Source organism: Coregonus clupeaformis, chromosome 8, assembly GCF_020615455.1.
Source record: "Coregonus clupeaformis isolate EN_2021a chromosome 8, ASM2061545v1, whole genome shotgun sequence".
Lineage (NCBI taxonomy): Eukaryota > Metazoa > Chordata > Actinopteri > Salmoniformes > Salmonidae > Coregonus > Coregonus clupeaformis.
In genome coordinates, this window is record NC_059199.1 from 47,923,408 (window position 1) to 47,949,733 (window position 26,326).

The 26,326-nt window shown below is 42.4% G+C and overlaps 1 protein-coding gene across 1 annotated transcript; it reads left to right on the forward strand.

The window, feature by feature from the left end:
• The first annotated feature begins 2,712 nt into the window (after nt 1-2,712).
• Nucleotides 2,713-24,917, forward strand: LOC121571853 (Na(+)/H(+) exchanger beta). Its single transcript, XM_041883594.1, has 13 exons — nt 2,713-3,599; nt 12,680-12,913; nt 13,671-13,897; nt 16,313-16,563; nt 16,728-16,945; nt 17,149-17,348; nt 18,492-18,581; nt 18,776-18,846; nt 19,041-19,208; nt 21,458-21,554; nt 21,813-21,938; nt 22,092-22,167; nt 23,740-24,917. Exons 1-13 carry the CDS (start codon nt 3,329-3,331, stop codon nt 23,994-23,996), a joined length of 2,286 nt encoding a protein of 761 aa, XP_041739528.1. The 5' UTR covers nt 2,713-3,328; the 3' UTR covers nt 23,997-24,917.
• The last annotated feature ends 1,409 nt before the right edge of the window (nt 24,918-26,326 follow it).

Here is a 26,326-nt window from a genome sequence, read left to right on the forward strand (position 1 = left end):
TGAGAAGTCTTTACCCAACAAAGTCATATTAGGATATGTCAGTTATCCCGTGAGAGCTTTTGTGCTGAATCGACAACGGTGTTTCAGGTGCCAAGCTTATGGTCATGTTGCAGCAGTGTGTAGGAGGGAGATTCTTAGATGTGAGAAGTGTGCATGGGACAAAGGAATGTTGAGTATCGGTGGAAGAAGCTGTATGTGTAAACTGTAGGGGTGCCCATGTTGCTGGAGATCAGAAGTGTCCGGTGCGAAAGAGGCAGGTTCAGGTTGCCATGGTTGGAGTATCAAATAAAATAAAATAAAATGTTATTTGTCACATGCGCAGAATAACAGTTTTTATTTAATCAGGTAAGCCAGTTGAGAACAAGTTCTCATTTACAACTGCGACCTGGCCAAGAAAGCAAAGCAGTGCGATAAAAACAACACAGAGTTACATATGGAATAAACAAAACGTACAGTCAATAACACAATAGAAAATCTATATACAGTGTGCAAATGTGGTAAGTTATGGAGGTAAGGCAATAAATAGGCCATAGTGCAAAATAATTACAATTTAGTATTAACACTGGAGTGATAGATGTGCAGAAGATGATGTGCAAATAGAGATACTGGGGTGCAAATGAGCAAAATAAATAACAATGTAAATAACAATATGGGGATGAGGTAGTTGGGTGGGCTAATTACAGATGGGCTGTATACAGGTGCAGTGATCGGTAAGCTGCTCTGACAACTGATGCTTAAACTTAGTGAGGGAGATAAGTGTCTCCAGCTTCAGAGATTTTTGCAGTTTGTTCCAGTCATTTGCAGCAGAGAACTGGAAGGAATGGCGGCCAAAGGAGGTGTTGGCTTTGGGGATGACCAGTGAGATATACCTGCTGGAACGCATACTACGGGTGGGTGTTGATATGGTGACCAATGAGCTAAGATAAGGTGGGGATATCCCTAGAAGTGATTTATAGATGACCTGGAGCCAGTGGGTTTGGCGACGAATATGTAGTGAGGGCCAGCCAACGAGAGCGTACAGGTCACAATGGTGGGTAGTATATGGGGCTTTGGTGACAAAACGGATGGCACTGTGATAGACTACATCCAATTTGCTGAGTAGAGTGTTGGAAGCTATTTTGTAAATGACATCGCCGAAGTCAAGGATCGGTAGTGTCACGAACCGGCTCAAGTTTGTAACAAAAGGGAGACACGTGGAGACAAGGAATACCCAAAATATATATTTATTAGCTAAAGTAAACTAAATCAAATAACAATGGTGTGTGTAATCAGTAATGTAAGTGAGTGTTTGCATGCATAAATGTAATAATACAAAGTGTTGAAAGGTGCCAAAGCAAACAACCAAAAAGCCACAAAAATACCACAACCAAAATCAGTCAAAGTATCTGCCTGGAGAGAGTCTCCTCAATGAATGTGGAAGAGGTCCATTTATGCTGGGACACACCCGGCCCAGGTGTTTCCCATGTAGCTGACGACCCTCCCAACTCCGCCCACCGGCATCCTAATAAGGAAACAAGAGCAAAGAGAAAATACGGCAGACAGAGTGGGAGGGTCGTCACAGTAGGATAGTCCGTTTTATGAGGGCATGTTTAGCAGCATGAGTGAAGGAGGCTTTGTTGCGAAATAGGAAGCCGATTCTAGATTTAACTTTGGATTGGAGATGCTTAATGTGAGTCTGGAAGGATAGTTTACTGTCTAACCAGACACCTAGGTATTTGTAGTTGTCCACATATTCTAAGTCAGACGCGCCGAGAGTAGGGATTCTAGTCGGGCGGGCGGGTGCAAGCAGCATTCGATTGAAGAGTGTCACGTGTAGCTCAGTTGGTAAAGCAGGGTTGTGGGTTTGATTCCCACGGGGGGCAGTATGAAAAATTTATGCACTCATTAACTGTAAGTCGCTCTGGCTAAGAGCGTCTGCTAAAACGACAACAAAAAAAAAAGAGCATGCATTTAGTTTTACTAGCGCTTAAGAGCAGTTGGAGGCCACGGAAGGAGTGTTGTATGGCATTGAAGCTCGTTTGGAGGTTTGTTAACACAGTGTCCAATGAAGGGCTAGATGTATACAAAATGGTGTCGTCCGCATAGAGGTGGATCCGAGCGTCACCAGCAGCAAGAGCGACATCATTGATATACACAGAGAATAGAGTTGGCCCGAGAATTGAACCCTGTGGCACCCCCATAGAGACTGCCAGAGGTCCAGACAACAGGCCCTCCGATTTGACACATTGAACTCTATCTGAGAAGTAGTTGGTGAACCAGGCGAGGCAGTCATTTGAGAAACCAAGGCTATTTAGTCTGCCAATAAGAATGTGGTGGTTGACAGAGTCGAAAGCCTTGGCCAGGTCGATGAAGACGGCTGCGCAGTACTGTCTTTTATCGATCGCGGTTATAATATCGTTTAGGACCTTGAGCGTGGTTGAGGTGCACCCATGACCAGCTCGGAAACCGGATTGCATAGCGGAGAAGGTACGGTGGGATCGAAATGGTCGGTGATCTGTTTGTTAACTTTGCTTTCAAATACTTTAAAAAGGCAGGGCAGGATGGATATAGGTCTGTAACAGTTTTGATCTAGAGTGTCACCCCCTTTGAAGAGGTGGATGACCGCGGCAGCTTTCCAATCTCTGGGGATCTCAGACGTTACGAAAGAGAGGTTGAACAGGCTAGTAATAGGGGTTGCGACAATTTTGGCGGCTAATTTTAGAAAGAAAGGGTCCAGATTGTCTAGCCCAGCTGATTTATCAACTGTACTGCAGAAATGGAACGTAAATCACAGAAAATAGATGTAGTGGTGGCAGCTCCAGAGAAGTACTTGGGGTTACAAGATTTTACTGCAGAAGAGAAGTAATTTCCTTCTCTTTTCCCCTTCTTTTTTTGTATTTTTATCACAAAGTGTAATGGACTCACACTCCAGTCCAGTTAGTGGCGGTAATGCACCTTTTTGGTTGCCAACCGCTATTTTACAACCACAGAAGAAGTAGAAAAAAAGCTCAGAATTGGGCTGGTTGTGTGAACGGTTGAGGTGTGAACGCAGCCAAAGTAACCCAAATAGAGGACATGAGGCACAAACAGGAGTTGTTTTTCCGCCTAATACATAACAGGTGCGCCTTTCACATTAGTGAACACTTCAACGCTTGACTACACTGCGCAAACATTTAAAGAGGAATACAATCATCATCAACGCCAGGGAGCTTTTTACTGGCGTTTTCTTTACAATTACCCGTGATATGCAAGGCACCAGCATCACTTCCCGTTACATCTTCATTTCTGCTTGCATCTCCGACGCATTGATGAAGAGGATGACGATTTGGAGTAGTTAGCGGGATAAATCATGAACAAATTTGAAATGCCGGCATTCTCGTGTTCCTTTCCTGGCTGTCGCCGGGATCTCCTGGTAATAGTTTTGGTTTTGTTCGTGGGGGTTGCATTACCTATTGAAGCCTCTGCCCCTACACATCCATCGCATGGGACTGAAGGCTCATATTTAACTAATATAACTAATACTAAAAAGGCCTTTCCTGTACTTGCCGTAAATTACGAGCACGTACGAAAGCCTTTTGAGATCGCGCTATGGATCCTCCTCGCCTTATTGATGAAACTTGGTGAGTACCTGCCTTTGCTTTTGTCACGATGTTACAGTGATCCATTGGGAATGCCCCCTACTGCATTCATTGATATGAATTGATATGACACTGTATAAACCCCTCAACGTCACACTGCGTCATGCATCATGACACTGCAGCTGTCTACTCAGGGGGTATGATGATAACTTGATTGATAGCTTCAGACCCGTTCAGACAGGGTCATTATTGCAATATACTACAACTCATCAATTCAGACAGGAATGTAATGTTATAAACATACTACAGTTCCTGCCAAGAAGTTTGGACACAGGAGTTAGTAGACTTGCCCACCCTGTTACTAATAACTTAATTGGTGGCAGAAGTGGGATGATACCATAAACGTACTATGGCCACAAAGTTATCTGGTTCTTTATGGCACAGGGTTGGGCTTGGAAGCCATACTATTACCAATAAGTACAATTTGCTGTAGCCATACCCATTGTTCCAGCCCTACTTTTGATGCCTACACTGCATCTTACCTTGGACTTTATATGCAATTGTCCCTCTCACCAGTCATCACTAGAAATAGATACACAAGTTCCATAAGATTAGTGTAATGGAAGACATGGGGATTAAACACTGCATGACCTGGCAAACATTTGATTTGGAAATTCAGAGAGTAGATGGGTGTAGCTTGTTCTGCATGCATTTCCTGTGACTGTACTTTCTCTTTAAAATAGGCTAATGTTCGTCTCAGAAAAAGACATACACACTACACAAATATTTCATATTATATTTCGTATGCACAAATGTCCCTAATGGCACCATATTCTCTCTATAGGGAATAGGGTGCCATTTAGGACGCATACTATAAAGGGATCTTCCGTGTAGGTGTCGTGTCAGTTCGGAGTCAGTTTGCCGAGATAGTGATTGGCCGTGGGGCTTTCCCCTCCCTGTCTATCTTTGGCCCAGCCCAATAAGTGAAGCTGTTTTGGATTTATCTGCAGCAGCAGCTCTCTCCTCAGGGCCAGCCTGCCTTTCTGTACTCTGTGATAACAGAAAGCGGAAAGGAGCTGGTGGGGGCTGATGCATACAGTGGCACATACAGCAGAATAACAATTTCATAACAGTGTTTGACAGCCAAGAGTCCTAGACCTCAAGTCAGCAGCATACCCATTTCAAACAGTGTCCTAGTCCTGAAATCAGCCTTATCGTTCAGTTATCATTGTTATAATGAATGGTCTGTCCCTTGGGGGATACGTACTGTTGGTGAGTTTCAAGTTTTAATGTCACGTGCACAAATACAGGGAAATGCCTTTCTTGCAAGAACTTCTTGTGTGTTATGTAGGGTTTTTGTGCTTCACACCCTTGGCCCATCCCAGATGTAGTAAATTATAATGTTCCAGGACTCAGACATACATTAGGTCGGAGACCCTTGAGGGACTAGAGTTCTCCTGTTTATATCCACTTATCCAGATATAAATTTCTTAGGGCTTCAGTTATCTGCAGTTGCAGCACCAGCATGGTTGACCTATGACTAACAACTTGTGTGTTGCCTAAAATAGCGGCCTAAAAAAAGGCCTTTTACATTTTTTATGGGAGCTCAGAATGACAGACAGTGATGCACAACTAACTCATTGCAGCATTTAATTCATCCAATAATTAAGTGGTTATATGTGTACAGGGGCGCAACTTTGGTTTTAGAAGTGGGGGGGACATAACTATTATTATTATTATTATTATTATTATTATTATTATTATTATTATATATACAGTTGAAGTTGGAAGTTTACATACACCTTAGCCAAATACATTTAAACTCAGTTTTTCACAATTCCTGACATTTAATCCTAGTAAAAATTCCCTGTCTTAGGTCAGTTAGGATCACCACTTTATTTTAAGAATGTGAAATGTCAGAATAATAGTAGAGAATTATTTCTTTCAGCTTTTATTTCTTTCATCACATTCCCAGTGAGTCAGAAGTTTACATACACTCAAATAGTATTTGGTAGCATTGCCTTTAAATTGTTTAACTTAGGCCAAACGTTTCGGGTAGCCTTCCACAAGCTTCCCACAATAAGTTGGGTGAATTTTGGCCCATTCCTCCTGACAGAGCTGGTGTAACTGAGTCAGGTTTGTAGGCCTCCTTGCTCGCACACGCATTTTCAGTTCTGCCCACACATTTTCTATAGGATTGAGGTCAGGGCTTTGTGATGGCCACTTCAATACCTTGACTTTGTTGTCCTTAAGCCATTTAGCCACAACTTTGGAAGTATGCTTGGGGTCATTGTCCATTTGGAAGACCCATTTGCAACCCAGCTTTAACTTCCTGACTGATGTCTTGAGATGTTGCTTCAATAGATCCACATAATTTTCCTTCCTCATGATGCCATCTATTTTGTGAAGTGTACCAGACCCTTTTGCAGCAAAGCACCCCCACAGCATGATGCTGCCACCCCCGTGCTTCACAGTTGGGATGGTGTTCTTCGGCTTGCAAGCATTTCCCTTTTTCCTCCAAACATAACGATGGTCATTATTGCCAAACAGTTCTATTTTTGTTTCATCAGACCAGAGGACATTTCTCCAAAAAGTACCATCTTTGTCCCCATGTGCAGTTGCAAACCGTAGTCTGGCTTTTTATGGCGGTTTTGGAGCAGTGGCTTCTTCCTTGCTGAGCGGCCTTTCAGGTTATGTCGACATAGGACTCGTTTTACTGTGGATATACAGTGGTGTGAAAAAGTGTTTGCCCCCTTCCTGATTTCTTATTTGTTTGCATGTTTGTCACACTTAAATGTTTCAGATCAAACTAATTTTAATATTAGTCAAAGATAACACAAGTAAACACAAAATGCAGTTTTGAAATGAAGGTTGTTATTATTAAGGGAAAACAAAATCCAAACCCACATGGCCCTGTGTGAAAAACAACCTAATAACTGGTTGGGCCTCCCTTAGTAGCAACAACTGCAATCAAGCGTTTGCGATAACTTGCAATGAGTCTTTTACAGCGCTGTGGAGGAATTTTGGCCCACTCATCTTTGCAGAATTGTTGTAATTCAGCCACATTGGAGGGTTTTCGAGCATGAACTGCCTTTTTAAGGTCATGCCACAGCATCTCAATAGGATTCAGATCAGGACTTTGACTAGGCCACTCCAAAGTCTTCATTTTGTTTTTCTTCAGCCATTCAGAGGTGGACTTGCTGGTGTGTTTTGGATCATTGTCCTGCTGCAGAACCCAAGTTCGCTTCAGCTTGAGGTCACAAACAGATGGCCGGACATTCTCCTTCAGGATTTTTGTTAGACAGCAGAATTCATGGTTCCATTTATCACAGCAAGTCTTCCAGCTACTAAAGCAGCAAAACAGGCCCAGACCATCACACTACCACCACCATATTTTACTGTTGGTATGATGTTCTTTTTCTGAAATGCGATGTTACTTTTACGCCAGATGTAATGGGACACATACCTTCCAAAAAGTTCAAATTTCGTCTCGTCAGTCCACAGAGTATTTTCCCAAAGGTCTTGGGGATCATCAAGATGTTTTCTGGCAAAAATGAGACGAGCCTTAATGTTCTTTTTGCTCAGCAGTGGTTTTCGTCTTGGAACTCTGCCATACAGGCCGTTTTTGCCCAGTCTCTTTCTTATGGTGGAGTCATGAACACTGACCTTAACTGAGGCAAGTGAGGCCTGCAGCTCTTTGGATGTTGTTGTGGGGTCTTTTGTGACCTCTTTGATGAGTCGTCGCTGCGCTCTTGGGGTAATTTTGGTTGGCCGGCCACTCCTGGGAAGGTTCACCACTGTTCCATGTTTTCGCCATTTGTGGATAATGGCTCTCACTGTGGTTCGCTGGAGTCCCAAAGCTTTAGAAATGTCTTTATAACCTTTTCCAGACTGATGGATCTCAATTACTTTCTTTCTCATTTGTTCCTGAATTTATTTGGATCTCGGCATGATGTCTAGCATTTGAGGATCTTTTGGTCTACTTCACTTTGTCAGGCAGGTCCTATTTAAGTGATTCCTTGATTGAGAACAGGTGTGGCAGTAATCAGGCCTGGGTGTGGCTAGAGGAATTGAACTGAGGTGTGATAAACCACAGTTGAGTTGTGTTATAACAGGGGGGGCAATCACTTTTTCACACAGGGCCATGTAGGTTTGGATTTAGTTTTCCCTTAATAATAACAACCTTCATTTCAAAACTGCATTTTGTGTTTACTTGTGTTATCTTTGACTAATATTTAAATTTGTTTGATAATCTGAAACATTTAAGTGTGACAAACATGCAAACAAATAACAAATCAGGAATTTCCTCCAGCATCTTCACAAGGTCCTTTGCTGTTGTACTGGGATTGATTTGCACTTTTCGCACCAAAGTACGTTCATCTCTAGGAGACAGAACGTGCCTCCTTCCTGAGCGGTATGAGGCTGCGTGGTCCCATGGCGTTTGGAAATTGGAGGATGAACCAGACTTGTGGAGGTCTACTAATTTCTTTTGATTTTCCCATGATGTCAAGCAAAGAGGAACTGAGTTTGAAGGTAGGCCTTGAAATGCATCCACAGGTACACCTCCAATTGACTCAAATGATGTCAATTAGCCTATCAGAAGATTCTAAAGCCATGACATTATTTTTCTGGAATTTTCCAAGCTGTTTAAAGTTACAGTCAACTTAGTGTAGGTAAACTTCTGACCCACTGGAATTGTGATACAGTGAATTATAAGTGAAATAATCTGTCTGTAAACAATTGTTGGAAAAATTACTTGTGTCATGCACAAAGTAGATGTCCTAACCAACTTGCCAAAACTATAGTTTGTTAACAAGAAATGTGTGGAGTGGTTGAAAAACGAGTTTTAATGACTCCAACCTAAGTGTATGTAAACTTCCGACTTCTTCAACTGACATCAAAACTATGAAATAACACATGGAATCATGTATTAACCAAAGAAGTGTTAAACAAATCAAAATATATTTTTGATTTTAGATTCTTCAAAGTAGCCACCCTTTGCCTTGATGTCAGCTTTGCACTCTTGGCATTCTCTCAATCAGCTTCATGAGGTAGTCACCTGGAATGCATTTCAATTAACAGGTCTGCCTTGTTAAAAGTTAATTTGTGGAATTTATTTCCTTCTTAATGCGTTTGAGCCAATCAGTTGTGTTGTGACAAGGTAGGGGTGGTATACAGAAGATAGCCCTATTTGGTAAAATACCAAGTCCATATTATGGCAAGAACAGCTCAAATAAGCAAAGAGAAATGATAGTCCATCATTACTATAAGACATGAAGGTCAGTTAATACGGAACATTTCAAGAACTTTGTTCTTCAAGTGCAGTCGCAAAAACCATCAAGCGCTGTGATGAAACTGGCTCTCAGTCTCATGAGGACCGCCACAGGAAAGGAAGACCCAGAGTTTCCTCTGCTGCAGAGGATAAGTTCATTAGAGTTACCATCCTCACAGAGTTCAAGTAACAGACATCTCAACATCAACTGTTCAGAGGATCATGCCTTCATGGTCGAATTGCTGCAAAGAAACCAGTACTAAAGGACACCAATAAGAAGAAGAGACTTGCTTGGGCCAAGAAACACGAGCAATTAGACCGGTGGAAATCTGTCCTTTGGTCTGATGAGTTGAAATTTGAGATTTTTGGTTCCAACCGCCGTGTCTTTGTGAGACGCAGAGTAGGTGAACAGATGATCTCTGCATGTGTAGTTCCCACCATGAAGCATGGAGGAGGAGGTCTGATGGTGTGGGGGTGCTTTGCTGGTGACACTGTCAGTGATTTATATAGAATTCAAGGCACACTTAACCAGCATGGCTACCACAGCATTCTGCAGCGATACGCCATCCCATCTGGTTTGCGCTTAGCGGGTCTATCATTTGTTTTTCAACAGGACAATGACCTAAAACACACCTCCAGGCTGTGTAAGGGCTATTTGACCAAGAAGGAGAGTGATGGAGTGCTGCATCAGATGGCCTGGCCTCCACAATCACCCGACCTCAACCCAATTGAGATGGTTTGGGATGAGTTGGACCGCAGAGTGAAGGAAAAGCAGCCAACAAGTGCTCAGCATATGTGGGAACTCCTTCAAAACTGTTGGAAAAACATTCCAGGGAACTACCTCATGAAGCTGGTTGAGAGAATGCCAAGAGTGTGCAAAGCTGTCATCAAGGCAAAGGATGGCTACTTTGAAGAATCTCAAATATAAAATATATTTTTTGGTTACTACATGATTCCATATGTGTTATTTCATAGTTTTGATGTCTTCACTATTATTCTACAATGTAGAAAATAGTAAAAATAAAGAAACCCTGGAATGAGTAGGTGTGTCCAAACTTTTGTCTGTTACTGTATATATTTTTTTATCCAATCGGATAAACACTCAAAACCTATCTGACCGCTCGGAGGCGTCCACATGGTCCTAAAGCACACCGTTGCCGTGTTTTGTATCACATTCCAATGATAAAACTGGGGGGGGGACACAAATGCAATTTCAGAATTGTCCCCAGTGAAAGTTGTGCCCCTGTATGTGTATACTGTGAACTTAAAATACCTACAGTCGTGGTCAAAAGTTTTGAGAAAGATAAACGAGCCTAAATGGACACTTATGTTCACGTGCCTCTTTTGAAAAGTGCCTAACTATTGCGTAAATGCCTCAAGCTACTCTATCTGCACTAAACTCAGTGAGGAAGGAAATGGGAGCCTAGATTGTGATTCAATTCGGTTCTTGCCAAATTCATATCTACAAATTACCATTAACATTTATCAAATCAATCCACATTTCCTGAGCTGTCACATTAAATTGAGTTAATGATCAAGCATATTACATTGAGTTAATGATCATGCATATTGATGAAAGTGTGTGGTTAGGCACTAAAATGCCTAACGCACTATGTAGCCTAATTCTCATACACTCACATGCACACACACATTATTTTTGTATTTTTGTGTGTGTGATTACTGATAAATTAATTTATACATTTATAATTAGTAGGTTTTGTTATCTGTATTAATAAACGTATATATGTACAGTCGTGGTCAAAAGTTTTGAGAATGACACAAGTATTGGTCTTCACAAAGTTCGCTGCTTCAGTGTTATGAGATATTATTTATCAGATGTTACTATGGTATACTGAAGTATAATTACAAGCATTCCATAAGTGTCAAAGGCTTTTATTGACAATTACATTAAGTTTATGCAAAGAGTCAATATTTGCAGAGTTGACCCTTCTTTTTCAAGACCTCTGCAATCCGCCCTGGCATGCTGTCAATTAACTTCTGGGCCACATCCTGACTGATGGCAGCCCATTCTTGCATAATCTGGGGCGGCAGGTATCTTAGTGGTTAAGAGCGTTGTGCCAGTAACCGAAAGGTCGCTGGTTCTAATCCCCGAGCCGACTAGGTGAAAAATCTGTCCATGTGCTCTTGAGCAAGGAACTTAACCCTAATTGCTCCTGTAAGTCGCTCTGGATAAGAGCGTCTGCTAAATGACCAATTTATTTTATTTATTTATCAATGCTTGGAGTTTGTCAGAATTTGTGGGTTTTTGTTTGTCCACCCGCCTCTTGAGGATCGACCACAAGTTCTCAATGGGATTAAGGTCTGGGGAGTTTCCTGGCCATGGACCCAAAATGTCGATGTTTTGTTCCCCGAGCCACTTAGTTATCACTTTTGCCTTATGGCAAGGTGCTCCATCATGCTGGAAAAGGCATTGGTTGTCACCAAACTGTTCTTGGATGGTTGGGAGAAGTTGCTCTCGGAGGATGTGTTGGTACCATTCTTTATTCATGGCTGTGTTCTTAGGCAAAATTGTGAGTGAGCCCACTCCCTTGGCTGAGAAGCAACCCCACACATGAATGGTCTCAGGATGCTTTACTGTTGGCATGACACAGGACTGATGGTAGCGCTCACCTTGTCTTCTCCGGACAAGGTGTTTTCCGGATGCCCCAAACAATCGGAAAGGGGATTCATCAGAGAAAATGACTTTACCCCAGTCCTCAGCAGTCCAATCCCTGTACCTTTTGCAGAATATAAGTCTGTCCCTGATGTTTTTCCTGGAGAGAAGTGGCTTCTTTGCTGCCCTTCTTGACACCAGGCCATCCTCCAAAAGTATTCACCTCGCTGTGCATGCAGATGCACTCACACCTGCCTGCTGCCATTCCTGAGCAAGCTCTGCACTGGTGGTGCCCCGATCCCGCAGCTGAATCAACTTTAGGAGACGGTCCTGGCGCTTGCTGGACTTTCTTGGGCGCCCTGACGCCTTCTTCACAACAATTGAACCTCTCTCCTTGAAGTTCTTGATGATCCGATAAATGGTTGATTTAGGTGCAATCTTACTAGCAGCAATATCCTTGCCTGTGAAGCCCTTTTTGTGCAAAGCAATGATGACGGCACGTGTTTCCTTGCATGTAACCATGGTTCATAGAGGAAGAACAATGATTTCAAGCACCACCCTCCTTTTAAAGCTTCCAGTCTGTTATTCTAACTGAATCAGCATGACAGAGTGATCTCCAGCCTGTGTTAATGAGAGAATCACTGACATGATGGCAGCTGGTACTTTTGTGGCAGTGCTGAAATGCAGTGGAAATGTTTTTTGGGGGATTAAGTTCATTTTCATGGCAAAGAGGGACTTTAATTGCAATTCATCTGATCACTCTTCATGACATTCTGGAGTATATGCAAATTGTCATCATCAAAACTGAGGCAGCAGACTTTGTGAAAATTATTATTTGTGTCATTCTTAACTTTTGACCACGACTGTATATCCACTTCTACAGGCACAGTCTTTTACACAATGTATTGCACATCTGAAGACAATTGCAACAGAGGCTATATCAACATAGGGAGGAAATTGCCACACATTCTTGCCTGGATACGGCAATGTCGTAGTAACAAACCCACTGTCCTACTACTGACCCAGACTCGTATTCATAAAGCAAAAACAAATAAAAATAAAAGATCTAGGACCAGCTTTGCCTTTTAGATCATAATGAATAAGATTACATGGACAGGGGGGACCTGATCCTAGATCAGCACTCCTACTCTGAGACATTTTTTGAATAAGGTCCCTGGTGTACTGCCGACAGATATGTCTTTATACTAACATTAACTTCCTCATCTCCCCATTTAGGTTTCCATCTGATCCCGCGTCTGTCAGGTGTGGTCCCAGAGAGCTGCCTGCTGATCGTGGTAGGGCTGCTAGTGGGGGGGCTCATCAAGGTGATCGGAGAGGAGCCCCCAGTACTGGACTCACAGCTCTTCTTCCTGTGCCTCCTCCCTCCCATCATCCTCGATGCTGGCTACTTCCTGCCGATCCGGCCCTTCACAGAGAACGTGGGCACCATCTTGGTGTTTGCAGTGATAGGTAACTAAGCACTGACTGCTAAGCACTTTATTCCTCCAGTGCAATTTGTATACAGATGTATTTAGTGATATGTATTTGGTACTTTTATAATTCATGTTATCATGACATATTATGTGTAGTTAAACTGCCGCAACCCAATTTCCTTGCCTGGACCCAGATCTGTTTGTGCTATCATGTCAAACTCCTTGTCATGCCATGGGTATTATAATAATAATAATACTACTACTACTACTACTAGTGAAAATTCTATCAAATAATTCAGCCTTCGCTGGTATTGATACCATGTAATATCGCTATATTGAAATAAACCATTGTCCGTGTCCGAAATATGGCTTGCCTACTACTTACTTAAACTGCATACTGTGTATACTAATCATAGTATACACTGTTTAGTAAAAAACTAATGGAGTAAGCAACAAATATCAACATTCTAGGCTCATCCTACTGAGAATGTGTCATCTAATGCGCAATGGCCTTGATTCCCGCCATTCGTTCGTTTTGGTACAGGGCGTCCCCTCAGCTAATTTATCAGCTGTTGCCAAACACACATGGGACTCGAAATACCATTCTCTTCCTCAATAGTGTGCTACGAATTCTACTGGATGAAAAGCCGAAATGAGCTGGCATTTAAAGCATACTAAATGTTAGAATTTCACATACTATAAAAGTTACTTTTTTCTCATACCCAAAATGCCTACGATTTAGAACGCAAGTACAGGTATTCGGACACGGCCATTCTCTTTCTATCTCTTTCAAGGTACCCTGTGGAATGCCTTCTTTATGGGGGGCTTGCTGTATGCCTTGTGCCAGATCGAGAGCGTCGGTCTGAGCGGAGTTGACCTGCTGTCCTGCCTGCTCTTCGGCTCCATCGTGTCGGCAGTGGACCCCGTGGCCGTGCTGGCTGTGTTCGAGGAGATCCATATCAACGAGCTGGTTCACATCCTGGTGTTTGGGGAGTCCCTTCTCAATGATGCTGTCACAGTGGTGAGTGTTAAGGAAGGGCTCTCCAACCAAGGTGCATGAATTGAGTAGCAAACTGAAGTAGAGAGGAAATTCAGCAACTATAAAAGGGCAGTGGATTGATAAAACCAGCGCGCTTCGGCCGTTAGCCTTCATCAGGGTTATTTGTCACAGTGGTGAGTGCAGATGGGGACGAATCAAACTAGAGGCCAAATACTGTTAGTTCACTCAGTTGCTGCCTTTGTGTTTCTGTGTACAATGTTGGCTTGCTTCCATCAACTCAAGTTAACATGACGGGATCTGTTTTGTTACTTTATTCCCATGCCAGCTGTGTAAATTCAGTGTTCATTTCCAGACCCGTGGCTAACGCCACCAGCCACCCCGCTTAACAGGCAGTCAGTGTTCTCACAGCTGAGGAGAATGAGCATAATCCATTTTCCGTTAACCATGACGGTGCACTGTCCTCTCTGCTAGCGGCTAAAAGACCAAGTCCATATTATGGCAAGAACACACAATATATATAAAAGTATGTGGACACCCATTCAAATTAGTCGATTCGGCTATTTCAGCCACACCCGTTGTTGACAGGTGTATATAATCGAGCACACCGCCATGCAATCTCCATAGACAAACATTGGCAGTAGAATGGCCTAACTGGTGAGCTCAGTGACTTTCAACGTGGCACCGTCATAGGATGCCACCTTTCCAACAAGTCAGTTCGTCAAATGTCTGTCCTGCTAGAGCTGCCCCGGTCAACTGTAAGTGCTGTTATTGTGAAGTGGAAACGTCTAGGAGCAACAATGGCTCAGCCGGAAAGTGGTAGGCCACACAAGCTCACCGAACGGGACTGCCGAGTGCTTAAGTGCGTAGCTCGTAAAAATGGTCTGTCCTTGGTTGCAACACTCACTACCGAGTTCCGAACTGCCTCTGGAAGCAATGTCAGCACAATAACTAACTGTTCGTCGGGAGCTTAAAGAAATGAGTTTCCATGACCGAGCAGCTGCACACAAGCCTAAGATCACCATGTGCAATGCCAAGCATCGGCTGGAGTGGTGTAAAGCTTGACGCCATTGGAAATACGTTCTCTGGAGTAATGAATTCACCATCTGGCAGTCCGACGGACGAATTTGGGTTTGGCGGATGCCAGGAGAACGCTACCTGCCCAAATGCATAGTGGAGGAGGAATAATGGTCTGGGGCTGTTTTTCATGGTTTGGATTAGGCCCCTTATTTCCAGTGAAGGGAAATCTTAATTCTGTGCTTCCAACTTTGTGGCAAAGGTTTGGGGAAGGCCCTTTCCTGTTTCAGCATGACAATGCCCCTGTGCACAAAGCAAGGTCCACACAGAAATGGTTTGCGTAGGTTGGTGTGGAAGAACTGGCCTGCACAGAGCCCTGACCTCAACCCCATCAAACACCTTTGGGATGAATTGGAACACCGACTGCGAGCCAGGCCTAATCGCCCAACATCAGTGCCTGACCTCACTAATGCTCTTGTAGCTGAATGGAAGCAAGTCCATTCAATGTTCCAACATCTAGTGGAAAGCCTTCCCAGAAGAGTGGAGGATGTTATAGCAGCAAAGGGGGGGGGGGACCAACTCCATGTTAATGCCCATGATTTTGGAATGAGATGTTCGACGAGCAGGTGTCCACATACTTTTGGTCATGTAGTGTAGATGGCATTTGGCTGTGGCTCACTCACCGGCTAACTGTATGTGTAAACATACATTAATAGATGCCGAATGTCAGTTTAGGTGCTTTTGGCAGGTGTAGATATTACTCAGCCAAATGGCTCTGACTCTATGCCAACCCAGCCCACTGATTCAGCTATCACCCAAACAGAGGCGGATGTTAGTTTAATGGAGCAGTAATGCAATGGGAGGGTATTTACTGCCTGGCGGTGATAATGGCCTCAGTGTTCCAAAAGACTGAGTAGCTGAGAGGGACTGATGCCAGCTTGGGTACATCCCAAATGGCACCCTATTCCCTACATAATGCAACCACTACTGGTCAAAAGTAGTGCACTGTATACTACGAATAAGGTGCCATTTGGGACTCAACCCTAGTATCTGGCAATTGTCTGAAGGATACCATTTAGATAGTACACATGTTGTTTACATACCATGTATAATCATGTTACCATTCAACCAATAGGTCAAGTGAAGCAAATGGATAATGTGTCTCAGCATAACAAGGGTGTATGGATATACTGGTGTAGTGGTTAGGAGACCCTTGGCTTGAAATCACGACTGATCAAGGATAACGTGAAGCAGAATCAAATCGACAACTGTAGCTAAATCTAGTTGATAGAATATTGCTATGTACTGGACATATAGCCTGTGTCCCAAATGGCACCCTGTCCCCTATGTAGGGTGCCATTTGAGACTCACACATAGATCTCTGTGAATTTCCACTGACCCCTCCTTCGTCCCTCCATGCAGGTTCTGTACAACCTGTTTGAGGAGTTCTCCAAAGTGGGGACGGTCACCGTATTGGATGTGTTCCTAGGCGTGGTGTGTTTTTTCGTGGTGTCCCTAGGAGGGGTCCTGGTGGGGGCCATCTACGGCTTCTTGGCAGCCTTCACCTCTCGTTTCACCTCTCACACCCGTGTCATCGAACCCCTCTTCGTCTTCCTCTACAGCTACATGGCCTACCTCTCCTCCGAGATGTTCCATCTCTCTGGTATCATGGCGTAAGTAGCTATTTGACAGAGAACAGATGTGTATTGATAAGGAGATGGGACACTATTCGGTTGTGAATGGAGCATTATGGTTACTGTAGTACATCATGCTACAAGTTGAACTGACAAATGAACATGAAGTTACATTGAAAATCGTCTTGTACTCCCTTCCGTAGTTTGATAGCATGTGGGGTTGTGATGCGGCCGTATGTGGAGGCCAACATATCCCACAAGTCCTACACAACCATTAAGTACTTCCTGAAGATGTGGAGCAGCGTGAGCGAGACGCTCATCTTCATCTTCCTGGGCGTGTCCACTGTGGCAGGGCCGCATGCCTGGAACTGGACCTTCGTCATCACCACCGTCATCCTCTGTCTGGTGTCACGAGTACTGGGTCAGTATTATGCAAAATGCTAAATCTTTAAAGATTTCCATAAAAGTTACAGTAAAACAGATTAAATAAAAATTCTGAATAAAATGTTAAAAAACTAAATGTAAATACACTAACGTTAAAGTATAACTTTTTTCATCTGTTTCATTTTTACTTGGGGAAAAATGCATTTTATTGTATTTATTTTATCTGTCTGTGTATTTCAGGAGTGATTGGCCTTACGTTCATCATAAACAAATTCCGGATTGTCAAGTTGACCAAAAAGGACCAGTTCATTGTGGCCTACGGTGGCCTGCGAGGGGCCATAGCTTTCTCCCTGGGATACCTGCTGTCAAATAGTCACCAAATGAGGAACTTGTTCCTGACAGCCATCATCACTGTCATTTTCTTCACTGTGTTTGTGCAGGTGAGGCGGACAATCTGAATGATGCTCTAAAGCAGTGCTTCCCAACTCCAGTCCTCCAGTAACCCCAACAGCACACCTTTTTGTTGTAGCCCCGGACAAGCACACCTGATTCAACTTGTCAACTAATCATCAAGCCCTCAATGAGTTGAATCATGCGAGTTTGTCCGAGGCTACAGCAAAAATGTGCTGTTAGGCAGTGGTGGGAAAAGTACCCAATTGTCATACTTGAGTAAAAGTAAAGATACCTTAATAAAAAATGACTCAAGTAAAAGTCACCCAGTAAAATACTACTTGAGTAAAAGTCTAAAAGTATTTGGGTTTAAATGTACTTAAGTATCAAAAGTAAAAGTATAAATAATATACAATTCCTTATATTAAGCAAGCCAGACGGCACAATTTTCGTTGTATTTTTATTTTTTTTACGGATAGCCAGGGGCACTCCAACACTCAGAAATAATTTACAAACAAAGCATTTGTATTTAGTGAGTCCGCCAGATCAGAGGCAGTAAGGATGACCAGGGACGTTCTCTTAATAAGTGTGTGAATTGGGCAATTGTCCTGTCCTGCTAAGCATTCAACATGTAATGAGTACTTTTGGGTGTCAGGGAAAATGTATGGGGTAAAAAGTACAATATTTTCTTTACGAATGTAATGAATTATAAGTAAAAGTTTTCAGAAATAGTAATGTACAGATACCCCAAAAAATGACATAAGTAGTACTTTAAAGTACTTTTCCTTAAGTACTTTACACCACTGTTGTTGGGGGTACTGGAGTTGGGAAATACTGCTCTAAAGCGCAGGTGTCAAACTCATTCCATGTAGAGCCGAGTTTCTGCGGTTTTTGCTCCTCCCTTGTACTTGATTGAGCAATTAAGGTCACTGATTCGTTAGGAACTCCCCACACCTGGTTGTCTGGTTCTTAATAGGACACAACTTGAAATTCAAGGAAATAACAAAAATCAACAGACGCTTGCCCCTCCATGTAATGAGTTTTGACAGCCCTGCTCTAAAGTTCAAACAGTCCTTGTCTCTGCTCCAAAATGTTACTGTATATCTCTGAGAGAGTGAAACGGCACACTTTGAACTGCTAGTATAGACAAGGTTCACTTTACAACTAACTACTGCTTTTCTGGGTGTTTTCAGGGCATGACAATCAGGCCGCTGGTTGAGCTACTTGCTGTGAAGAGGAAGAAGGAGAGCAAGCCTTCCATCAACGAGGAGATTCACACAGAGGTAATCTCGAAAACCCAGAACCAAAATCTTGCGTAACTGCATCACCTATTTATGTTACGCACGTCTTTCCTCTAGAGATTACACACGGGTGACGAGCAGTATTATTATAGTGTAGTATGGGTCCTTACATAGTACACTAAAGTTACTGCATGGTTAATCAGATAGACTTTGTAAACACTCCTTTTCTCTCTTAGTTCCTGGACCATCTCCTCACAGGCGTTGAGGGTGTCTGTGGGCATTATGGGCATTATCACTGGAAGGAAAAGTATGGATGCCATTGTGAAATAAACATATTAAAGGGATTGATATCGTTTTTTGGGCTGGAATAAAGCAGCCATTTTATTCTTCACACATCATGAAGTCTTCCTCTTTATCTATCTCCATCTTTCTCTCTCTCCATCCATCTCCCGTTCTTTCTGATTTTTCCCTCTTTCCATTCCTCTACTCTCCTCATGTCAGGCTTAACCGCTTCAACAAGACCTACGTGAAGAGGTGGCTTATAGTGGGCGAGAACTTTAAGGAGCCTGAGTTGATCGCCTTCTACCGCAAGATGGAGCTGAAGCAGGCTATTATGCTGGTGGAGAGTGGCCAGCTGCCCTCTGCTCTGCCCTCCACCATCTCCATGCAGTAAGTATTGGCTCCTATTTCTGTTTGTTTAACATTGCGATTTTTTTTTTTTTTATATACAGTGAGGGAAAAAAGTATTTGATTCCCTGCTGATTTTGTACGTTTGCCCATTGACAAAGAAATTATCAGTCTATCATTTTAATGGTAGGTTTATTTGAACAGTGAGAGACAGAATAACCCCCAAAAAATCCAGAAAAACGCATGTCAAAAATGTTATAAATTGATTTGTATTTTAATGAGGGAAATAAGTATTTGACCCCCTCTCAATCAGAAAGATTTCTGGCTCCCAGGTGTCTTTTATACAGGTAACGAGCTGAGATTAGGAACACACTCTTAAAGGGAGTGCTCCTAATCTCAGCTTGTTACCTGTATAAAAGACACCTGTCCACAGAAGCAATCAATCAGATTCCAAACTCTCCGCCAAGACCAAAGAGCTCTCCAAGGATGTCAGGGACAAGATTGTAGACCTACACAAGGCTGGAATGGGCTACAAGACTATCACCAAGCAGCTTGGTGAGAAGGTGACAACAGTTGGTGCGATTATTCGCAAATGGAAGAAACACAAAATAACTGTCAATCTCCCTCGGCCTGGGGCTCCATGTAAGATCTCACCTCGTGTAGTTGCAATGATCATGAGAACGGTGAGGAATCAGCCCAGAACTACACGGGAGGATCTAGTCAATGATCTCAAGGCAGCTGGGACCATAGTCACCAAGAAAACAATTGGTAACGCACTACGCCGTGAAGGACTGAAATCCTGCAGCGTCCGCAAGGTCCCTCTGCTCAAGAAAGCACATATACAGGGCCGTCTGAAGTTTTGAATGATTTAGAGGAGAACTGGGTGAAAGTGTTGTGGTCAGATGAGACCAAAATCGAGTTCTTTGGCATCAACTCAACTCGCCGTGTTTGGAGGAGGAGGAATGCTGCCTATGACCCCAAGAACACCATCCCCACCGTCAAACATGGAGGTGGAAACATTATGCTTTTGGGGTGTTTTTCTGCTAAGGGGACAGGACAACTTCACCGCATCAAAGGGACGATGGACGGGGCCATGTACCGTCAAATCTTGGGTGAGAACCTCCTTCCCTCAGCCAGGGCATTGAAAATGGGTCGTGGATGGGTATTCCAGCATGACAATGACCCAAAACACACGGCCAAGGCAACAAAGGATTGGCTCAAGAAGAAGCACATTAAGGTCCTGGAGTGGCCTAGCCAGTCTCCAGACCTTATTCCCATAGAAAAGCTGTGGAGGGAGCTGAAGGTTTGAGTTGCCAAACGTCAGCCTCGAAACCTTAATGACTTGGAGAAGATCTGCAAAGAGGAGTGGAACAAAATCCCTCCTGAGATGTGTGCAAACCTGGTGGCCAACTACAAGAAACGTCTGACCTCTGTGATTGCCAACAAGGGTTTTGCCACCAAGTACAAGGTCATGATTTGCAGAGGGGTCAAATACTTATTTCCCTCATTTAAAATGCAAATCAATTTATAACATTTTTGACATGCGTTTTTCTGGATTTTTTTGTTGTTATTCTGTCTCTCACTGTTCAAATAAACCTACCATTAAAATTATAGACTGATCATGTCTTTGTCAGTGGGCAAACATACAAAATCAGCAGGGGATCAAATACTTTTTTCCCTCACTGTACTTCATTTCTTTCCTGGAGTGCAGCCCGTCCTTAGTACTTATCATCCATGCAGTAAGAGTTAGGGCCCATTACTGTCCACATCCACTCCTCTCCACCAGAGGCCACTGTTGGCTTCAGCGTAAATTATAGTCCACAGACACTAGGACGCGAAAGTCCGGCGTCTCATTGTGACATAGCTACGCGGCTTTCAGACCACCATCCGCGGTGGACGCACAGCCCGAACGCGCACCTCCCCAAAATTCCCAACCAACGTGTCTCCGGTACACATCCTCTATTCATTTGAATGTGTTGACAGTTGGAGAAATTGCTTGAGCTGTGCTGAGAATTCGCAAAGTATGAAAGCCAACAGTCCAATATTCTAGAACACTGCTGTGCATACATGTACACATTTGGTACTCTGATAGACCCTTTAGCCTAGTCCCAGATCTGTTTGTGCTGTCTTGCCAACTCATTTGGTCATTGTCATGCAGTGTAACAATGACCAGGAGTTGGCAAGACCGTACAAACCAACCTGGGACTAGGCTATGCTAACAGTGGCCTGTCTGTTCCTGACAGTGGTGTGATGGCGTTTTGGTCATATCTTTGTAATATGTGTCTCCCTAGGAACATCCAGCCCAGAGCGATTCCACGGGTCTCTAAGAAACGGGAGGAAGAGATCAGAAGGATCCTGAGGTCCAACCTGCAGAACAACAAGCAAAAGGTAAGTTACAATGAATGAATTTGCTTGAAGTTGAATGTCTGAAGGGAAATTAGGTTTGCCACCAGAGGAAGACTGAAAAACAGGATATGCACACAGGCATACCCTCCCTGCCTCTTACACTGAGTTTCATTGTTTTTGTGGAAAGTATGACGTCCCTTTACCGGCTCATGTGCAGACCGAGCTCTGTTACAGTTTCTTAGATATTATCCCCAGGCAGCAAGCAACTCCATTTTCACATCCAGTTCCTTGTTTCCCCAGATGCGCAGCAGATCCTACAGCAGACACACTTTGTTTGACGCCGATGAGGAAGACAACGTGAGCGAGGTGCGCCTACGGAAGACGAAGATGGAGATGGATAGGAGGGTCAGTGTGATGGAGAGGAGGGTAAGTGTGATGGAGAGGGAGGGTCAGTGTTTGGATTAGACCCCAGTCCAGTGTTCTTTCTTGACCACGGCTATGTCTCCAACCTTGCAGAGATTTTGCCTCATTGCAATAATGAAGCGTATTTGTGACATTGTAACAATATTGTTTCTGCAGATGAGCCATTACCTCACTGTCCCAGCCAACCGGGAGTCACCTAGGCCTGGAGTCAGACGAGTCAGGTTTGAATCAGGTCAGTCAGTCTATCACACCTGGGTCGTATTCATCAGGGCACACCGCAGCACAATATTGTAGAATGTATCATGAAAACAAGCATTTCTTATTGGACTAAGTTCAGATATTACCTCCCTGTTTCGGCCCATTTTCTTCTGTTTCGTCCCCTGTTGCTTCTGTCCGTCACTGAAGCTGAAACGGTTATAATTCGTACAAAATGTATATATCCATATTATGTTGTCATATTCAATATGAATATAAATATGCAGTAGAAAGAGTTCAGATTTGTCAAGTAAATGTTGATAACAGACCTGGGGCAACTAGTTTTAACTATGCTTTGTGGAAAGTAACTTTTTTGAGGGGAACAAATAGTTACTTCAAATAGGAACTATTTGAATATACAGATCCCAAAAAATGACTACTTTTTAAAACTATTTGAAATCCGATCCCAAAAAATGACAATTAAAAAAAACTAATATTTTAATACAGATCTGAGAAAGCAACTACTTTTCTGAAACTATTGGTTTGGCTGCCTTCAACTAATGTTGAAGATAGAAATAGAATGAATAGAGCACACACAATCTCCTCTACGATTCCAATGTATCTGACAGTCATATCTGATCTACACAATACATTTCTATCTGAACATTTTGTAAATGTTAATTCTCCTGAATGTCCATTGCCCCAGGTGTACATAATCAAGTCAAAAAAAATGACTAAGAATATTTTGTACAGATGGGATAAATAAGTTGTGATTCTCCATTACTGTATGATTTTTTCAACATGCCACTGAAATCTGCAATTCATTTTATGATACCTGAAAATACTGCAGAGTAATTCAAACATGATTTTCAACCTACCTTAGCTGTATTTGATTCAAGAGGGCAGTTTTGCGATATTTTGTTTCCTTTTGACACTGAATAGCCATATTTTGTTATTGTTAGCATTCTCAGTAACACTTAACATTAAACTGTTCTTGTGTAATAAAACTGTAATTACTTTTGGAGCAACATTTATTACCATGTTACATAATACTTTGGTAATTGCATTTTATTTGCATAGCAATGAGCTGAGTTTTTGTAACTACTGTACACGAGGAATAGTGACTTATTTATTCTACTTATGTAATAACTCCATTATGAACATATTTGTTCGTCATTTTGAAGCTGCAAATGTGGTCTACTGTAATTTGAGGTCATTCTATGCTATAGGCTATATTAAGATTAATATCTTAGAGCCCTCCAAACCATGTGCTATTGATCATATATTTAGACTAATTCAACTAACTGTTGTAGTTTTTTGGTTCTTCATCAAATATTTGGAAGCCACCTAATATTTATTTTTGTAATAACTTCAAATACATTAAAATATGATTTGGTTTTCTGAGAGGTATTCAAAATACTTTCAAATATGATTTTTTCTGAGACCTGTATTTGAATATCAAAGAAACTAGTTGCCTTTTAGTTGAAAATCTATATGAACTATATTCGACTACCTTGAGTATTTGAAAAGTTGGTATTTTAAAATAAAATACAACAATTTTCTGTCAAGCTCTGGTTGATAATACTACTTCCTACTTTCTTTCTTCAAGACAACCAGGTTTACAGTGCTGACAGTGTCCCTACTGTCCACTTTGTGCAGCCTTCCCCTCTCAGCACACCTGACGCTGTCAGCTTAGAGGAGGAGGTACCCAAGAGGCCTAGCCTGAAAGCAGACATAGGAGAACCCAGAGGTAATGCATCAGACAACCACCAGGGAGAGCTGGACTACCAGAGACTAGCGCGATGTCTGAGCGACCCCGGTCCCAATAAAGACAAGGAGGAGGACGATCCCTTCATGTCCTGTTAAAGATCTTTTAAACTATAGCGCATCAAATTGGGAGAATAATAGGACTCCACTGTTTCAGAAGCACCTTAATTCTCCTCTGGCACTTACTTGTATGAGATGGAGATTTTTCAAAGGCAACATCTCAAAGTATCTAATGTATTGAAGGACATTTCTAATTTATGTCAGTGCCATTATTGTTGTATTTCTCATGTTTGGGTCAGTGTTCTTTGCTAATTTTGTGATGTAAGATAATGTGAATAATTTGCCAATGGTTCACATACCCATTTTTCAATATCATGAAAGCATGTGTCAAGATTTGTTTGGTTTTCAGAGTTTTTTTTTTTACATTGTTTTTGTGAAGTAAAATAATGCGGCTTCCTTTAGAATGTAGGTGTTTGTCAGCACTTCTGTCTTAATACGTTTTTCACATGATAGTGATTCTCATTCACTTTGCTTGCATGAATGATAAATATGTTTTCTCAGGGACTGCAACACAGGGTAGATGGTCAACTACCCTTAGCAGCCAGAAAACACACTCCTGGTAACTATATAAATACAAATGCAATTTCCAGTATGTCTTTTGACTGGATAAAAGCCTTTTCATAGTAAGCAAGTAACAAAATAGATTCCATATCACACGAAGTAATCGCACCTCATGCCTTGTCTCCATTGTATTTGGGGCTGTAGCTGTCAAAATCAATTTTGACTTGTAAGTGATTGTTTTGTATGTTTAAAAAAAGAAACGGGTGTGCCAAGTTTAATAATTTTTATAAGAAAGACAATGTAGGCCTATTTGAAATGAAATGGGTTGAATTGTTAGTTTGTACTGAGAGGGAAAACAAGCTTTACAGATCACATGCATCAGAAAAAATGATGACTTCATGACTATGAGTTTAACAATAAAGTGCTTATAAAATAAAAATGTTTTGTTAGACATTTTAACAGTGGGATTTGAGGTAAAATAATTATAATATACTGCCATCAGGGGTTAGTATGTAGCTGAAGCCTGAAATTGATGAGTGAGAGGAGGGGGTGAGCACTTCTAGGCTACTGTACAGACCAGTGTGAAGCCCTTACCTACAGTGTGCACCTATGAAATGGGGTACCAGCCTACTCAGTGACACCCACAGAACACAACTATGTAGAGTTTACTCAAATATTAGTATGATAGCTCTTACTGCAGGACACTGAAACCACTGTGAAATGAGCCACATTAGCTCACCAGTCAACCTGTTGTGTGTATTGAACATTCATATTGGACTGTTCAGCCTTACCTATAGAGCAGGGATGGGCAACTTTGATGGGGGTGGGGCCACAAAAAATCTGAACTCATCATGAGGGGCTGCAGTGGCTCACGGATCTGCTTACCCACATCCATACCCACACATGCAGTCAGAGCCGGCCCTAGCCTTTTGGGGGCCCAAAGTGAAATTTTGTTGGAGGGCCCCACCCCCCCACCTTGCTAGCAAAAAATGTTTGCGGCCCTCCTCTTGACAGCAGAGAGAAGTTTAAGAGTTTATTTCTTGCAATTCTACACATTTTGCCATGGGCATTAGAGAAAATGTTGCAGTTTTAAAGCAAGTTTGCAGCAATTCTACACATTTTGCCTAGGGGCAGAAAGAAGATTTTGCAGTTGTATAACTATACTAAACAAAAACATAAATGCACCATGCAACAATTTCATTGATTGTACTGAGCTACAGTTCATATGAGGAAATCAGTCAATTGAAATAAATTCATTAGCCCTAATCTATGGATTTCCCATGATTGGGAATACAGATACGCATCTGTTGGTTACAGATACCTTAAAAAATGGGCCTCACAATGGGCCTCAGGATCTCGTCACAGTATTTTTGTGCGTTCAAATTGCCATCGATAAAATTCAATTGTGTTCGTTGTCCGTAGCTTATGCCTGCCCATACCATATCCCCACCGCCACCATGGGGCACTCTGTTCACAACGTTGACATCAGCAAACTGCTCGCCCACACAACGCCATACACGTGGTCTGCAGTTGTGAGGCCGGTTGGACGTACTGCAAATTCTCCAAAACGATGTTGGAGGCTGCTTATCGTAGAGAAATGAACATTCAATTCTCTGGCAACAGCTCTAGTGGACATTCCTGCAATCAGCATGCCAATTGCATTCTTAAAAACTTGAGACATCTGTGGCATTGTGTTGTGTGACAAAACTGCACATTTTAGAGTGGCCTTTTACTGTCCCCAGCACAAGGTACACCTGTGTAATGATCTTGCTGTTTAATCAGCTTCTTGATATGCCACACCTGTCAGGTGGATGGATTATCTTGGCAAAGGAGAAATGCTCACTAACAGGGATGTAAACAAATCTGTG

Bases quoted from the DNA above. Each gene is read 5' to 3' on its own strand.
- LOC121571853 (XM_041883594.1), top strand. From the start codon at position 3,329: ATGAACAAATTTGAAATGCCGGCATTCTCGTGTTCCTTTCCTGGCTGT. The intron at 12,914-13,670 runs GTAACTAAGCAC...ATCTCTTTCAAG, and splicing joins CTTGGTGTTTGCAGTGATAG to GTACCCTGTGGAATGCCTTC. The intron at 21,555-21,812 runs GTAAGTTACAAT...TTGTTTCCCCAG, and splicing joins TGCAGAACAACAAGCAAAAG to ATGCGCAGCAGATCCTACAG.